This window comes from Prionailurus viverrinus, unplaced genomic scaffold (genome assembly GCF_022837055.1).
Source record: "Prionailurus viverrinus isolate Anna unplaced genomic scaffold, UM_Priviv_1.0 scaffold_53, whole genome shotgun sequence".
In the NCBI taxonomy this organism is placed as follows: Eukaryota; Metazoa; Chordata; class Mammalia; order Carnivora; family Felidae; genus Prionailurus; species Prionailurus viverrinus.
This window is the reverse complement of record NW_025927616.1, coordinates 2,185,541-2,203,515: the sequence shown is the minus strand read 5'-3', so window position 1 is coordinate 2,203,515 and position 17,975 is coordinate 2,185,541. Positions and strand designations below refer to the sequence as shown.

The window sequence follows — 17,975 nt, the reverse complement described above, 5'->3', positions numbered from 1 at the left end:
CGCCCCAAGGTTGTTCTACTTTCAAATTTTTTGAGGAACCTCCGTGTTTCCCATAGTGGCCACACCAGTTCGCATTCCCATCCACAGTGCAAGAGGGTTCCTTTCTCTCCACATCCTCGCCAGCACCTGTTGTTTCTTGTCTTTTTTATAATATTGGCCACTTTGATAGATGGGAGGTGATGCCCCACTGTGGATCTGCCTTTCCCTGACAATGACTCCTGTTGACCTTTTTGTGTACCTGTTGGCCATCTGTATGTCTCTGGGAAAATGTCTCTTCATATCGTCTGCTCATTTTTTTTTTTTAATTTTTTTTTAATGTTTTATTTATTTTTGAGACAGAGAGAGACAGAGCATGAACGGGGGAGGGGCAGAGAGAGAGGGAGACACAGAATCGGAAGCAGGCTCCAGGCTCCGAGCCGTCAGCCCAGAGCCCGACGCGGGGCTCGAACTCACGGACCGCGAGATCGTGACCTGAGCTGAAGTCGGATGCTTAACCGACTGAGCCACCCAGGCGCCCCACGTCTGCTCATTTTTTAGTTGGATTGGTTTTTCTGCCGTTGAGTTGCATGAACTTTTTATATATTTTGGATATTGACCCTTGATCAGATACACAATTTGCAAATATTTGCACCCATTCTGCAGACTGCCTTTTCGTTTTGTTGATGGTTTCCTTTGCTGTAAGGAAGCTTTTTAGTCTGATGTGGTCCCACTTGTTAATTTTTGCTTTTGCTGCCTTTGCTTTTGGTATTAAATTAAAAAAAAAAAAAATCCTCACCAAGACCAAGCTCGAGGAGCTTACCGCTGACGTGTTTTCCTAGGAATTTTATGGTTTAAAATCTTACATTCAAGTCTTTAATCTGTTTTGAGTTTATTTTTGTGTGTGGTGTAAGAAAGACAGTGGTCCAGATTCATTCTTTGACATGTGGCCGTCTCGTTTTCCCAACACCATTTGTTGAAGAGACTGTCCTTTCCGCATTGTGCATTCTTGCCTCCTTTGTTGTAAATTAATTGGCCATATGTGCATGCATTTATTTCCGGGCTCTCTATTCCGTTTTATTGATCTACGTGCTTTTATGCCAGTATGATACTGTTTTGATTACTGTAGCTCATAGTATAGTGTGAAATTAGGGAACGTGAGGTCTCCAGCTTTGTTTTTGTTCTTCCTTCTCAAGATTGCTTTGGCTACTCTGGATCTTTTGTGATTCCATAACATTTTCAGATTGTTATACTTCTGGGGAAAATGCCATTGGAGTTTTCATAGGGATTGCATTGAATTTTAGATTGCTTTAGATACAATGGACATCTTTTTTAAGTTTATTTATCTTGGGGAGAGAACGAGTCAGGGAGGGGCGGAGAGCGAGAATCCCAAGCAGGCCCCTCGTTGACAGCATGGCGCCCGATGCAGGGCTTGCTCCCATGAACCGTGAGGTCATGACCTGAGCCGAAACCAAGAGTCGACACATAAATTGACTGAGCCACCCAGGTGCCCCCATAGTATGGACGTTTCAACAAATATTAATTCTCCCAGTCCATGAGCACGGAAGGTCTTTCCAAGCATTTTTAACATTCTTGCAAATGAGTGATATTTTTTTGAGATTTCCTTTTACTATACTTTGGCAGATTTTATTGTTACGCTGTCTACATAAAAATAGTTGGGAAGCTCTTTCTTCCTTGAGTTGAAGCATTTTGATAGCACTCGTGCTGTGGTTTGATCGAGATTCACCGGTGAACCTTCCGGGCCTAGTGCTGTGTGCTTGCATTTTCTCTCTGTGTCACACTTCTCTTCTTCCTGTATGTAGCGCAGTGCTAACATGATGGGGACGATCACGTCACCGTCCTTACCAGAATAGGTTATGAAACTGGAGGTTTTACCTTTGTAAGAAATAATCAGAGTGCTTATTTTATTAAGTAATAACAGAAAATGTTGTTGTTGAACCTTTTCGAGTACTTAACCATAATCTGCCTTCTTACACGTGTCTTTAATGTTACAGATGTTCATTTTTATTCGATGGACCTGTAATTAATCTCTTTTTATTGTGTAGAAATTTACAGCAACAATGTCAACACCAGATAAGAAAGCCTCACAGAAGATTGGTTTTCGATTACGTAACCTACTCAAGCTTCCCAAAGCACATAAATGGTGCATATATGAATGGTTCTACTCAAATATAGATAAGTATGTATCCGGCTTACATCGTGAATATCGAACCAGAAATTGAACTTTTTCAAATGTTATAAGCCATCCTCTTTCCTATAGGTCTGTTTTGATTCTATTTTTTCTGATTTCCTTTTTCTGTTCTCCATTCTAGTTTTCCCCTCCCCCCTTTTGCAGAAGTTGTTACACATTTTTATGAAAAGTCAAATGAAAGTATAATTTCTGTATCATAATTTACAAAGACTGTGGAGTGGATACCCTAAAACAGAGCTCCCTTATTTGTAATGAACCAGATGTGGTTTATAAATCTTGAGATTTTTTCTTTTTTTAGAGAGTGAGAGAGAGAGAAAGAGAGAGCAGGAGAGGGTGAGAGAGAGAGAGAAAGAGAGAGAGAGAGAAAGAGAGAGAGAGAGAGAGAGAGAGACAGAGAGAATGAATCCCAAGCAGGCTCTGTGCCCAGCTCAGAGCCCAATGCGGGGCTCATCCCACAACTGTGGGATCATGACCTGAGCTGAAATCAAGAGTTGACACTTAACTGACTGTGCCACTCAGGCGCCCCAGATCTTGAGATTTTTAAATGCTAGTATATTGGGGCACTCCCGCCTGACTCAGTCAGGAGAGCATCCGACTCTTGATCTCAGGGTTGTGAGTTGAAGCCCCATTGGGCGTGCTACTTAAAAAACATGCTAGTATATTGGTAGAGAAGCAGTTACTAATGGTAGAAATGATTCAGTGAGATTTTTAAGATAAGCTTTTTATTTGGGACATAGTATTTATATACTTTAATTATACATAAATGTTTCAATAGAACATAGAGATCCGGGCAAAATCCAATTATTCAACAATAGTAACAATAGAAACAATTCTGAATTCTTATCCATCCTAATCGAATCGGATCTGTGCTAATCACTGATGCTTGCTCTGCTGGCTACTTATCTTGACTTCCCCTTCCTGGTTTCTAAACCAGTTGCCTACACTGCAGTGACTCTCGTGGATGGTCATATCTGACCCTGAAACTCCCGTGTGATTTGATTGCTAAGTCTGGTTCCTGGTTTCCCAAACTCACGAATGATTGTTTTATTTTTGGCCACAGCTTTTTCCATAGGCTTATGACACTCCCAGGGTGTCCTGGTGTGATCGGAGTTCTTCTGGAATTTCCAGGAACTGGTCTGACCCTCTCGAGTCCTCCAGTTTTCTAAAAATGATTTAATATCTAAGAGGACTCCTTGGTGTTGGCATTGCCTTTGGGGCGGAGATACTTCGTAGCCGACGTTCATCCTCCCAAGATATAATGACAAATGCTAGGCTGCTTCCCAAAGGATACACTCTCATGTGAGATCTCACAAAAAGCAGTGTCTCCTAGAACCTCAGGCACAGACCTGTTTCACAAGTAGCTTATAGCACTCGTGGTTTCCCAGACTTTCACAAACACCACTTTTGGTTTAGCGCTTTGAATCTGTGCCCATTTTATACGTGTTCTGGGTAGAAGCATAAGATGACACTTGGTGATTAGTATAATGTTGAAAATTGGAAAGCGTATTTTGAAATTTATGCGTCTGAAGCAGCTTGTTGTATATTAACCTTTAAAATACCATTTCTGTTTTACAGACCACTTTTTGAAGGCGATAATGACTTCTGTGTATGTCTGAAGGAATCTTTTCCCAATCTAAAAACAAGAAAGTTAACAAGAGTAGAATGGGGAAAAATCAGGCGGCTTATGGGAAAACCACGGAGGTAAAAATAACATTTTTATTTAAAATAAAATCAATAAATCACTCGATAGTATCATTACACATTGGTTTTTTTTCATCTTCACAAGGACTGATACTGGAAACCTAACTTTTCAGAATAATTGTGTGTTAAATATATCCTGTTAACCAGCCTTTGTTCAGATGACAGGCTTTGAACATACTTTTTTTTTTTTAATTGATTATTTTCTTAACTATTTGGCAGGGGGCCTGTTATTCGGGGAGCGAGCTCTAGTGGGGGAGGGGCAAAGAGACAGGGACACAGAGGATCCAAAGCAGGCTCTTTGCTGACAGCAGAGAACCCGATGTGGGGCTTGAACTCCAAAGCCATGAGATCATGACCTGAGCTGAAGTCTGATGCTTAACCAACTGAGCCGCCCAGGTGCCCCTAATTTTTTTGCTTTTTAAAAAACATTTATTTTGAGAGAACACAAGGGCGGTAGAGGGGCAGAAAGAGAGGGAGGGAGGGAGGGAGGGAGGGAGAGAGAGAGAGAGAGAGAGAGAGAGAGAGAGAGAAAATCCCAAGTAGGCTCTGGGTGCCCGACTCGGGGCTCGATCTCAGGAACACTGAGATCATGACCTGAGCTGAAATCAAGAGCTGGATGCTTAACCAACTAAGCCACCCAGGTGCCCCCATCTGACTCTTGATCTCTGCCCAGGTTGTGATCTCAGGGTCATGAGTTCGAGCCCCATGATGCTGGGCTGCCCACAGTAGGGAAAAAAAAAAAAATTGCTGACACATCTTAAGAGTTCTCTTCAACAAGAAAAAATTTTAACTGTATATGGTGACAGATGTTGACTAGGTTTATTGTGGTGATATTTTTTGCAATATATACAAATATCGAAGAATTCTGAGAGCACCCCCGAGTGGGGGAGGGGCAAAGAGAGAGAGAGAGAGAGAGGGAGGGAGGGAGAGAGAATCCCAAGCAGGTTCTGTGCTGTGCTGTGCCTGATGTGGGGCTCTATCTCATGAACTGTGAGATCATGACCTGACATCAAGTGTCAGACATTTAACCACCTGAGCCATGCAGGTGCCCCAAATTCCCGCTTTCTGTACAAAATTTGAAATAATGTGGTTCTCCCAATTTTTCCCTTGTATACCTAAAAGTTATATAAGGTGTTATATGTCTGTTATACCTCAATAAAATAAGTGAAAGCACATTCTATCTCAAAAAAACAAAACCCCAGAAAGAAAAATCAAGTGAATCTATCTGTTATTTTCTGAAAATTGCTTAAAAAACATTTTTTTTTTAGGGGCGCCTGGGTGGCTCAGTCGGTTAAGCATCCAACTTCAGCTCAGGTCATGATCTGACGGTCTGTGAGTTCCAGCCCCACGTTGGGCTCTGAGCTGGCAGCACAGAGCCCTACATGGGGCTTGGACTCCAGAACTGAGAGATCATGACCTGAGCCAAAGTTGGACACTTAACTGATTGAGCCACCCCATCACCCTAAAACTTACTTTTCATGTGACATTACTTCTTTTCCAGTTTTATCTTTCTTTCTAACACATTGGAAAACCTTGTATTACTTTTTTTTTTTAAGTTTATTTATTTTTGAGAGGGGGAGAGAGCACGAGCCGTGGAGGGGCAGAGAGAGAGGGAGACACAGAATCCGAAGCAACTCCAGGCTCCACCCGACATGGGGCTGGAACTCACGAACCGTGAGATCATGACCTGAGCCAAAGTCAGACGCTCAACCGACTGAGCCACTCAGGCGCCCCGGAAAACCTTATATTACTTTTGAGTGAAATTTTGAAATTTGGGGCACCTGGCTGGCTTAGAGGAGCACGTGGCTCTTGATCTTGAGGTGGTAAGTTCGAGCCCCTGATGTAGTATAGAGATTACTTAAATAAATGAAACTTTAAAAATTTTTTTGAAATGTTAGGTGATGAGTTCTGATATTCTCTGCCTATTAGAGGCACATACAAGATTTTTTTCACTTTACTTTTTAAGTTTATGTATTTTGAGACAGAATGAGAGGACATGTGTGCATACGCAGGGGAGGGGCAGAGAGAGAGGGAGAAAGAGAGAATCCCAAGCAGGCTCCTCACTGGCAGTGTGGAGCCCACCGCGGGGCTCGAACCCACTAACTGCGAGATCATGACCTGAACCGAAGTCAGACACTTAACCAACTGAGCCACCCAGGCGCCCCAAGACTTTTTCACCTTAAATGGTGGGAAAGTTCAGGGAAGGCATGGAAATATAAAGTGACTTGGGCAAGTAGAAACAGAATTTAGCTTCAATGATTTTTTAAAAAAATTTTTTAATGTTTATTTTTGAGAGAGAGAGAGAGACACAGTGCAAGCAGGGGAAGAACAGAGAGAGAGGGCGACACAGAATCCGAAGCAGGCTCCAGGCTCTGAGCTGTCCGCACAGAGCCCGACGTGGGGCTCAAATTCATGAACTGTGAGATCGTAACCTGAGCCAAAGTTGGGCACTTAACCGACTGAGCTACCCAGGTGCCCCAGTTTTAATGATTTCTATAGTTAGCGATGAAACACAAGGAGAACTTTTAATGGAACTGGTAGTATTTTATCTATGTATTGAAAGGTCACATTGCTGATATGTCTTTAATATTTCCCTCCTTTGTAAGAACAGAATTAAAATGAAATGGACCCGTGTGTTTCATCCTGGTAGTTTTTGGTCTTTGGTAATTAATTCCTTTAGGCCATTTTGGTACAAAACTGTGACTTTACATGTTTGCGTAAATTGAGGTTCTTGTTTCTAATTATTGTCCATCAGGATCATATGTTAGTCACTTTTTCATTGTTTTCTTATAATTCTGTAGCTTAAGAGTGTCGTTGAAATATTTCTCATTAACTTATTCCGTTACCTTTCTATAACATTGCTTAATGGTTTAGTTCTTTACTTCATCAAAGTTAATTTACAGTTGAAATGAAGTCTTTATTTTCAACAAAAGTTTGTAGTTTTTCTTTTCTCTGAGGAAGTCAAGGTACAATACATATTATTGCTACAATATACTTCTTAAAATACCCTAAAAAAATGATAAAATGCCAGGAAGAAAATGTGCAATATACAGATGGTGAAATGGGAAGATGTAGTTGAGGTTTGATAAGAAGACTTAAGGTTCTAAGTTAATCTATAAATTCAAATCAGTCTCAATAAAAATATCAGTAGAACTGGGGCGCCCAGGTGGCTCAGTCGGTTGAGCGTCCGACTTTGGCTCCGCTCATGATCTCATAGGTCGTGAGTTCGAGCCCCACGTCGGGCTCTGTGCTGGCAGCTCAGCCTGGAGCCTGTTTCGGATTCTGTGTCTCCCTCTCTCTGACCCTAACCCACTCGCATTCTGTCTCTGTCTCTCTCAAAAATAAATAAACATTAAAACAAACAAAATCATTGGGACTTTTTTTTTTAAACTAGATGAACTAATTCTCAAATTCAGATTTAAGAGAGGTGAAATCAAGCAAAAAGATCTAGGAAAAATCTGAAGCAGCAAAGTAACTATGCTTACCAGATATTGAAGTCGATTACAAAGTGATCATCATTAACAAAGTATAGTAATGGCATGTAAATAGACGGGTTAAGAAAAGAGAATCCAGATAGTGTCACAGATGTCTCTGGGAATTTAATGCAGAATAGCAGTGGTTGCCTCTCAAATACATGGAGGGAGGAAGAGGCTAAATTATTTACTTCATGGATATTGAGACCACTCTAGCAACCTAGAGAGAAAAGAAGCCGGTTTCATAATTTTTATTTTATTTTATTTTTTGAGAGAGACAGAGCATGAGCAGGGGCGGGGCAGAGAGAGAGGGAGACACAGAATCCGAAGCAGACTCAGGGCCCTGAGGTGTCAGCACAGAGCTGGACGCGGAGCTCGAACCCATGAAGCGCGGGATCATCCCCGGGGCTGAAGTCGGATGCTCAACCGACTGAGCCACCCAGGCGTCCCTATATGATTTAAATATTTTTAAAATGAGGGGCGCCTGGCTGGCTCAGTCAGTAGAGCATGCGACTCTGGATCTTGGAGTTGTAAGTTCAAGCCCCAGCTTGGGTGTAAACATGACTAAAAAATTAAAAAATCTTAAAAAATGAAACAGTAAAACTGGTAGAGAAATTTATGGGAGAGTTTTGCTTAATCTTGAGTGAGAAAGGTCTTTCTAAGAGTCCACAAAGCTAGGCACCATAAAGGAAAATATCAACAAATTTAGCTGCATAAAAATAACATTTCAGGGCCGCCTTGGTGGCTCAGTTGGTTAGGCGTCTGACTTCGGCTCAGGTCATGATTTCGTGTTTCCGTGAGTTCGAGTCCCGTGTCAGGCTCTGTGCCGACAGCTCAGATCCCGGAGCCCGCTTCGGATTCTGTGTCTCCCTCTCTCTCTGCCCCTCCCCGACTCATGCGTGCACACACTCTGTCTCTCTCTCTCCCTCTCTCAAAAATAAACATTAAAAATAATAATAACATTTTGCATTACCCTCTCCAAAAGAAACATGAAATCAAAAGACAATGACAAATATTTATAATTCTTATCACAAAGCCCAGTTTCCTAATATGTAAATAACTCCTGTGAGTCCATAAGAAAAAGTCAAAAAATCCATGATAAAAATGATTATAAACAGTACACAGGAAAGAAGAAAAAATGGATCTTGTAAACACATGAAAAGAGGTCAGTCTTACTCATAGTAAGAAATGGAAAAATCAGAGTATGCCAGGATACTGGTTTTTAGTTCGTAAAGCTTTAATATGTTATGTTGGCAGGGGTATGGTGAGTGGTCACGCTTGCTGGTGAGAGTAAATTTAGACAACCTCTGTGGAGGGCAGTTTGATAATCTCTCTCAGATTTACAAATGTCCATACCCTTTGACCTAGTAATTCTACAACGTTAGGTTACAGAAAAGTCTGTACCTGGGTGTTACCAATTACAGTATTGCTTCCAGTAGCAAAAGATTGGCAAAACGTGAATGTCCAATAATAGGGGAATGGTTCATTCAAATGTGGTATCTCAATATAGTAAACAACTTGGAAACCACCTAACGTAAACCAAAATAAAATCAGAGATCATTCCTTGTGTGCTGACTTGGAACAGATTGCTAAGATACATTAAGAAAAGAAGGCAGAGGGGCGCCTGGGTGGCTCCGTCGGTTGAGTGCCCGACTTCGGCCCAGGTCACGATCTCACGGTTTGTGGGTTCGAGCCCCGCGTGGGGCTCGGTGCTGACGGCTCGGAGCCGGGAGCCCGCTTCGGATTCTGGGTCTCCCTCTCTCTCTGCCCCTCCCCGCTCATGTTCTGTCTCTCTCTGTCAGAAATAAATAAACATTAAAAAAAATTTTTTTTAAACTTACGAGATTAAGCTTACCAAGTATTGGTGAGGCTCTGGGGAAACTTGGAATCCTCTGTGCTATTGATGGGAACATAAAATGGTGCAACCACTTTGGAAAACCGTCTGATAGTTTGAAGACCTCTTTAGAGAATTTAGGTTCACAGCCGAATCGGGAGGAAGGTATAGAGATTTTCCCATATACCCCCGGCCCCCACAGAGATGCAGCCTCCCCCGTCCCCAGTATCTCCCACCAGAGTGGGTTGATGGGTTCATTCCCGGTTTTGTACAGTCTACGGGTTTTGAAAAACGTACACTGACATATCTACCATCAGGATGTCGGAGAGTATTTGCTCTGCTCTAAAAATCTCTCGCACTTCAATTAGTCATTCCTCCCCCCACAGTCCCAGCTACTGGCAACTGACCTTTTTATTGTCTCCAGAAGTCTCCATTTTCCAGAGTGTCATATATTGGAATCACACGGCACGTAGCCTTTTCAGATTGGCTGCTTTCACTTAGTGGTATGCATTTCAGGTCCCTCTGTATCTTTTCTTGGCTTGCCAGTTCATGCTTTTTGTTGGTTTATTTTTTAATTTTTAAATCAAAAAAATTTTTTGAGAGTGCACGGGTGGGGGAGGGGCAAAGGGAGAGGGAGGGAAAGAATCTTAAGCAGGCTCCACGGTCAGCGCAGAGCCCAATGTGGGCCTCGATCTCCCGCCTGAGATCGTGACCCGAGCCGAAATCCAGAGTCTGACGCTTCACCGGCTGAGCCACCCAGGTGCCCCAATCGTTCATCCTTGTTAGGACGTCTCGGTTGCTTCGAGTTCTGGCAGTTGTGAGTAAAGCTGCCATAAGCGTCTGTGTTGAAGTTTTGGTGCGGACGGAAGTTTCCACCTCATCCGGGTAGATACGAAGGAGTGTGGTTACTCGAGGGTATGGTAAGAGGGTGCGTCGTTTCGCGAGAAACCATCTAACCGTCTTCCAAAGCGGCCGTGCCGTTTTGCGTCCCCACCTGAAGGAAGGAGGGTTTCTGTTCCCCATCCTTGCCGGCGTTGGGTGTTGTCTGCGTTCCAGGTCTTGGTCGTTCTAATAGGTGTGTACTAGTGTCTCATTTAATTTGCATTTCCCCGATGACACACGATGTGGAGCATCCAATAGGCTTATTTGTCATCTGTATGTCTTCTTGGGCGATAGTTGGCTTCTTTTGTTTTTCGTTTCTTTTTTTTTTTTTAACGTTTATTTCTTTTTGAGACAGAGAGAGACAGAGCATGAACGGGGGAGGGTCAGAGAGAGGGAGACACAGAATCCGAAACAGGCTCCAGGCTCTGAGCTGTCAGCACCGAGCCCGACGCGGGGCTCGAACTCACGGACCGCGAGATCGTGACCTGAGTTGAAGTCGGACGCTTAACCGACTGAGCCACCCAGGCGCCCCATGGTTTTCGTTTCTTGAAAAGTTAAGCAGACACTGACCATCTGACCCAGCCATTCCACTCCTAGGTATTTAGTGAAGAGAAATTAAAGCAAAAATGTATACAAAAACCTATCCACAGATGTTCGTGTCACCTAAGTTGTAATCACCCCAAAGTGGAAACAGCCCGACTGTCCACCACTAGGTGAACAGATAAACGAGTTATGACACACTCGTGGAGCAGGATACTGTTCTCCAGTAAAAAGAACGAACCATCGACGCCTGCAACAACATGGATTACTCTTGGGGTAATTAGGCTGAGTGAAGGAAGCCTGACAAAAAGAGTTGGTACCAGATGATTTCATTTATATGAAATTTTAGAAGATAGAAACTACAATGACAGAAAGCAACTTGGTGATTGCTTGAGAAGCGCGGTGTAGACGGAGAGAGAGTAAAGTACCACGAGGAGACTTTGGGGAGTGATTGACGTCTGGAAATGTTCGTTATCCTGTCTGTGGTGATGGTTTCGTGGATCTGTATTTTGTGGCATGAAAGCTGTGCTGAAGTCACTTTGGTTCATCCCAGTGTTTGAGAATAGAAGTATGGCAGGCCTGGGGGGCTCTGTTGGTTGAGCGTCCGACCCTTGATTTCGGCTCAGGTCGTGTTCTCGCGGTCATGGGACTGAGCCCCGTGTTGAACTCTGCGCCGACAGCAGGGAGCCTGCTTGGGATTCTGTCTCCCTCTCTCTCTGCCCCTCCCCTGCTCGTGCATGCGTGTGATCCCTCTTTCTCTCTCTCTCTCTCTCTCTCTCTCTCTCTCTCTCTCTCTCAAAATAAATAAACATTAAAAAAAAAAAAGAAGAGGAAGTAAGGCCCTAAAGATAAGAGTAAACTCAGTGTTTATGCTTCAAGGCAGGAAGTATGATTAAACATTTACACAGTGGTGAGCCTCATCTTTAATTCTGTATTGGTACGCTCACTGGGTCACAAGGAAGATATCTTGTTCTGCTGAATAGAATATTGTAATTGAATTTGGTCCCAGGAGGAGACCTGGGATCCAGATGCCGTGGTGTCAAAGGATGGTGAACCAATCCTCCTCCTTTGTAGGAAAGGACGGTCTAGACTCGCTCGTATGTCTTTGAGTCTTGCAAGGTCCTGTTTTTAAAAAGATCTAGATAATTTACTTTGAAGAGAAACAATGACTATTTCTAAGAGCCTGTTTTTGAACAAATTCCTCAAGAGAGGAAAAGAGGGCACGGTGAGGTGGATGGTCTGATGTCAAGTTTCCCTATAGGATGGTTATCAGTTTATATGGTTTTTGTAATTTATTCTAGATGTTCTTCTGCATTTTTTGAGGAAGAGAGATCAGCATTAAAACAGAAACGGCAGAAAATAAGACTCTTACAACAAAGGAAAGTTGCAGACGTTTCCCAGTTCAAAGATCTCCCAGACGAAATCCCTTTGCCCCTGGTTATCGGAACCAAAGTTACAGGTGAGTGAGCACAAGTTCATTACTGGTTTGATTTGTAAGGTTTCACCGTGCCGACTGCTGGCCGCTAGACACGTGGCTTTTAAATTGAGAAGCTTACGCTGTAGCTCCGTAGTAACATGCGGTACAAGGTACTGTTTGTTCGTCTATGACGTCCCGTTTTAAACCACTTGGGGAAAAGCGTACCGGTTCGAAGCAACGTCTACTACGACGTAAGGCGGAGCAAACTGACACGAAGACGAAATCGACAGTTCACTGGGGTCCCTGCAGCTGTACGTTGTTTACATTTTGAATTTCTACATTATTCCGTCTTTGGCTTTCACATCATCTGCTTGCCTTTCTAACCACTCTTCGGTGGTTAGCTCACAAACGCGTTGTTCTTGCGCTCTTTGGCTTTGGGGATAGTCCATTTCTAAGGACTGAATAAACGAAATTATTCAGTAGGTAGTTGGTTCAAAGTTTTATTTAAGGATCTAAATTCTGTCAGTTGGTGGATATGATTCTGTGTATTCTTTTTGGTTACAACGTGGAAGGAAAGTAGCACCGAAGCCTCAAGTTTAAGGTAATTCTTCATAATGTGGTAAACTAAAATCATAACTTATGTAATATAAAAAATAACAAGGTGTTGAGTGGGTAGACAGATCAGTGACTGTACTGAAAGGGTTTTAAAAATGGTTGGATTTATCAAGGAACGTTTTCTGGGGGAAACGTAACCTCGAGTTACGTTAATATCACTTTTTCTAGTCGTAGAAGTGGTACGTATTTCCATGACGCTGTAGAGAGGAGTAATTCCGAGGAAAGGTGGATAATAGAGAAGAGCCTATGTGGTGCATATGAGATGCATACAAGGAGGTGAACGGATTTGGTCACGACTTGCCACGACAACTCACCACATACAAAACTTACCAATGACCTCTCTCCCGACAAAATTGGTCTGGGGGTGAGGCTGGCAATGAAGTGAGGGATCTCGAAAAGTCTTGAAAAGATGCATTAGTTCTAGGGGCGCTTGGGTGGCTCAGGCAATCGAGCGTCCGACTTTGGCTCAGGTCGCGATCTCGTGGTCCGTGAGTTCGAGCCCCGCGTCGGGCTCTGTGCTGACAGTTCAGAGCCTGGGGCCGGCTCCGGATTCTGTGTCTCCCTCTCTCTCTGACCCTCCCCGTTCATGCTCTGTCTCTCTCTGTCTCAAAAATAAACAAACATTAAAAAGCTGCTTCAATAAAAAAAAAAGAAAAAGAAAAGATACATTGGTTCTAAAAACCCCATATAAAAAAGCACAGATACAAATTCTACAGGGTAACTACAAATCAGAGAAGCGTTGAAAAGAATAGAGTAACACAGAAACACAGGACTTTTTTTTTTTCAGTGTATTTATTTCTTTAGAGAGAGAGTGTGCACACACGTGTGCAAGCAGAGGAGGAGCAGAGGGAAGAAGGGAGAGAGAGAATCCTGAGCGGGCTGTGTGCTGAGAGCAAAGAGCCCAGTGTGGGACTTGATCTCACACATAAACCAGGAGAACATGACCTGAGCTGAAACTAAGAGTCAGATGGACACTCACCCCAGCCACCCAGGTGCCCCCCAGTTAGGAAATCTATAAAAGTCAGTTATTTCAAAATTTTAAGGACTGGCAGAATTATTTGAAGAGACTGAGAATTTTATAGAGGGTCTGTGAGTAGGTGTTGTCATGACAGCGGAGAATAGGTTGGACTGGATGTATGAAGATACGAGAAAAGTGTGTAGGAATCCATTGCTGGGGCTCTTTTTTTTTAATGTTTATTTATTTATTTTTTTTTTTTTAATTTTTTTTTCAACGTTTATTTATTTTTGGGACAGAGAGAGACAGAGCATGAACGGGGGAGGGGCAGAGAGAGAGGGAGACACAGAATCGGAAGCAGGCTCCAGGCTCTGAGCCATCAGCCCTGAGCCTGACGCGGGGCTCGAACTCACGGACTGCGAGATCATGACCTGGCTGAAGTCGGACGCTTAACCGACTGCGCCACCCAGGCGCCCCTAATGTTTATTTTTTATTTGAGAGAGAGAGAGAGAGAGAGAGAGAGAGAGACATGTACACAGGTGGGGGAGGAGCAGAGAGACGGAGAGAGAGAGAGGATCCGAGGCAGGCTCTGCACAGATCCTCTCTCTCCCCGCCTCTCTCCCACTTGAGCGCACACTCATTCTCTCTCTCTCTCTGCCCCTCCCCTGTGTGCTCTCTTTCTCCCTTTCCCTCAAAATAAATAAACTAAAAAAAAATAAAAACTGCTAAAAGGCATACCTGAAAAACCAATAAAGAAGTTAGTTTGGGGAGTGCCTGGGTGGCTCATTTGGTTAAGCGTCCGACTTCGGCTCGGGTCGTGATCTCGTGGTTCGTGGGTTCGAGCCCCGCGTCAGGCTCTGTGCTGACAGCTCGGAGCCTGGAACCTGCTTCCGATTCGGTGTCTCCCCCTCTCTCTCTCTGCCCCTCCCCGGCTCACACTCTCTCTCAAAAATAAATAAACATTAGAAAAATTTTTAAAAAGAGGTTAATTTTGAAATTGTAACAAGTAATTGAATGAAAAGACGACGGGAAAGAAAGGACGGGGAAAGAAAAAACAGGGGATAACTAGAAAATAAAGAGCAAGATGGTAGGCTCAAGTCTCGTCCTGTTTTCATTATTTTAAATGTCAATGAACTGAACACTATACTTAAAAAGTAGAGACTATCAAACTGGGTTTAAAAAAAAGAAATGCCCGGGGCGCCTGGGTGGCTCGGTCAGTTAAGCGTCTGACTTCACCTCAGGTCATGATCTCACAGTTCATGGGTTTGAGCCCCGCATCGGGCTCGAGCCTGCTTGGGATTCTCTCTCTCCTTCTCTCTCTGCCCCTCCCCTGCTCACTCTCTATCTCTGTCTCGTTCTCTCTCTCTCTCAAAATAACTAAATAAACATTAAGAGAAAGAAAGAAAACAAGAAAGAGACTCAGCAGTCACCGTGACCAAGGGTTTACATAGGTGCCCGCCACCTAGCATGTTCTGGAACTGGACCCCCCGAACGAAAGGAGGTATGCCACATCAACCACGTTGTTGGCGCACACGGTGTAGGTCCAGTAAACCGTCTTTGTTAGTGTGGGAACAGTGGGAACGCTGGACATTCAAGTTCCCGGATGCTAACCTTGCAGACAGGCCTTTCTAAGGAGAGCAGTCTTAGGCCTGGTGGGTTCATCTTTTCTGAACAGCATCGTTGTCTTTTTTTTTTTTTTTTTTTTTTTTAGTTAAAGGGCTCCAAGTGTTTCACTTGTGTATAATAACCAAAGTTCTTCTGTTGACCTTTTTTTTTTTTTAATTTGGGGTTCAAAGCAAGACTTAACAATATTTCCCCCTCGTAGGGGCACCCGGCTGGCTCAGTCGGTACAGCATGTGACTCTTGGTCTTGGGGTCGTGAGTTTGAGCCCCATGTTAGGGGTAGAGATTATATACATACATACATACATACATTTTCCCCTGGTAGATCTAGGATTTCGTTCATGTATCAAATTAGTGATCATCATTATAGGTGTTCTTTAAAATTTTTTTGTTTCTCTCAACCTAAAATAAAGTGCATGCTTTGTGTGATACTATAATAGACAATAATACTATACTTCCTACGTTAAAAAAAATTTTAAGTTTATTTATTTTTGAGAGCGAGAGAGACAGAGCATAAGCTGGGGAGGGGCAGAGAGAGAGGGAAATACAGAATCTGAAGCAGCTCCAGGCTCCGAGCTGTCAGCATAGAGCCCGACGCAGGGCTCGAACCCACGAACCACGAGACCATGACCTGAGCCGAAGTTGGACGCTTTACCGACTGAGCCCCCCAGGCACCCCCCTGTACACTTCCTACATTTTAAATCACATGTTTAGAGCAGTTTTGTATTTGACAGTTTGTTGTATCCTTCCAAACAGTGTGATGCCTTTTCGTCTCTTTTCCCAGCACGATTACGTGGTGTTCATGATGGTCTCTTCACTGGACAAATAGATGCCGTGGATACTTTCAATGCCACTTATCGAGTCACTTTTGATAGGGCAGGGCTCGGGACCCACACCGTCCCTGACTACGAAGTCCTGGTGAGTATTTCATAATACACGCACGTTTATGCCTTTAAGGACGCTCTGTAGAATCTTCTTATAGGCCGTTTTGTGAGGGACTCCAGATTCCAGGTTACAGAGGAAGAGATCCCGGGGGGTTTGGCCCCCGGAGCAGAACGATATCAAAGTCTTTGACGTTCCCGGAGCTAACGTCCTTCCCCACGCAGCATTCGAGTGTGACAGCACTAGTCACTCCTCACTGAACAGTCTCGGCCACAGAGCACTCTTGGTCCGGCTGCTTCACTAAAGTCTACTCCTCTTGCAAGAAGATTTGAAAAACACGAAGTAACATCTTGCACTTTAACATTTGTTCTCCTCTTTTAGCCTCAGAATTGTGCACTTTTTGTATGGTGAAATTAAGACGGAAGTACGTGAAGTAACTTATTCAAGACCCTAGAGTGGGCCCTGCCAGGCTGAGACCAGGATCCAGGCCTTTTGAATTCGTGATACAGTCCTTTCTACTACTAGACCATTACTTCCTGATCGTGCTTGATTTAGCAATGCCTTGAGAGTTCTACACCTTTCTGATGAGTCAACATAATTTTAAGAACTCAGACAACTCTGCAATCTGATAAAGTTTTTATAAAGTGAATAATTAACTGTTCATAACAGTTGGTTTCCTCTGAGCCTCATGGGAATTAAATTATTCACTCTTGACCTCCCTTTTTTCATTTCTTTTTTTTTTTTTTTTTAATTTTTTTTTTTTTCAATGTTTATTTATTTTTGGGACAGAGAGAGACAGAGCATGAACGGGGGAGGGGTAGAGAGAGAGGGAGACACAGAATCGGAAACAGGCTCCAGGCTCCGAGCCATCAGCCCAGAGCCTGACGCGGGGCTCGAACTCACGGACCGCGAGATCGTGACCTGGCTGAAGTCGGACGCTTAACCGACTGCGCCACCCAGGCGCCCCTCCCTTTTTTCATTTCTATTATAAATGTGATTTTTAGGGGTTATGAACTTAAATTTCAGAGCACCTGAGTGGCTCAGTCACGTGAGCGTCTGACTGTTGATTTTGGCCCAGGTCAGGATCTCACAGTCATGGATTGAGCCCCATGTTACTTCTGTGCTGAGCTTGGAGCCTGTTTGGGATTCTCTCTCTCTCTCTCTCTCTCTCTCTCTCTCTCTGTCTCTCTCTGTCTCTCTCTGTCTCTCTCTCTCTCTCTCTCTGTCTCCCTCCCCCTTCCCGTCTGCCCCCTCCTCTGTTTGTGCACTCTACCTCTCTTTCTCTAAAATAAAAAAAAAAAAAAAAAAAAAAATCAAAATTTCTTTGTCTCCTTAGTGCAAAGAGAGAAGAATCTTCCTTTTCTGATTTTTACTTTTTTTAAAAATTATGACTGTTTATCCTGAGGACTTCCTTACCAAACATACTTTTTAGAAAGGAGAAATACGAGAGAGAGAAAGTTTGGACTATCCATAGAGCGACGTGCCCCAGCCTTCAGGTTTTTGTTTTTGTTTTTGTTTTTTTCTTTAAAGGATGCAATCTTTCAACCTGTCCTTTCAAAAAAGGGAAATTGCCTGTCTGGTTCATTAATGTAATTTGTAATGTGCTTTATGAGACCACCCACACATTTCTCCCTGGCCAGATAAGAGGGGACTGGACTGGCAGTGGGTGGCAGGGAGATCGCCTGCGGCACTCAGCAAGCACAGGTGGCCACAGGACACTTTCATATTAATCTGGGATTTTCTGTTTTGATCCTTTGGTCTTTTCCTTAATTGTTTTTTCCATTCAGCCTTTTGATAGCAAAGTAGTTTGGTTTTTTTTTTTTTGTTTTTAATGTTTTTATTTATTTTTGAGGCAGAGACAGAGCA

At 43.3% G+C, this 17,975-nt stretch overlaps 1 protein-coding gene across 12 annotated transcripts in view; it reads left to right on the top strand.

Annotated features, from left to right (window-relative positions):
• Positions 1 to 17,975, top strand: part of LIN9 (lin-9 DREAM MuvB core complex component) — a 73,227-nt gene that overhangs the window by 18,696 nt on the left and 36,556 nt on the right. For all 12 annotated transcript variants that reach the window (XR_007149847.1, XM_047848128.1, XM_047848134.1 and 9 more), the window contains 4 exons: positions 2,043 to 2,176; positions 3,764 to 3,889; positions 11,920 to 12,077; positions 16,012 to 16,145. Coding sequence is in view for 11 of the 12 variants with exons in the window: in XM_047848128.1 (XP_047704084.1) it covers positions 2,043 to 2,176; positions 3,764 to 3,889; positions 11,920 to 12,077; positions 16,012 to 16,145 (552 nt within the window). In the remaining variant the exon portion in view is untranslated. The remainder of the gene's footprint in view (positions 1 to 2,042; positions 2,177 to 3,763; positions 3,890 to 11,919; positions 12,078 to 16,011; positions 16,146 to 17,975) is intronic.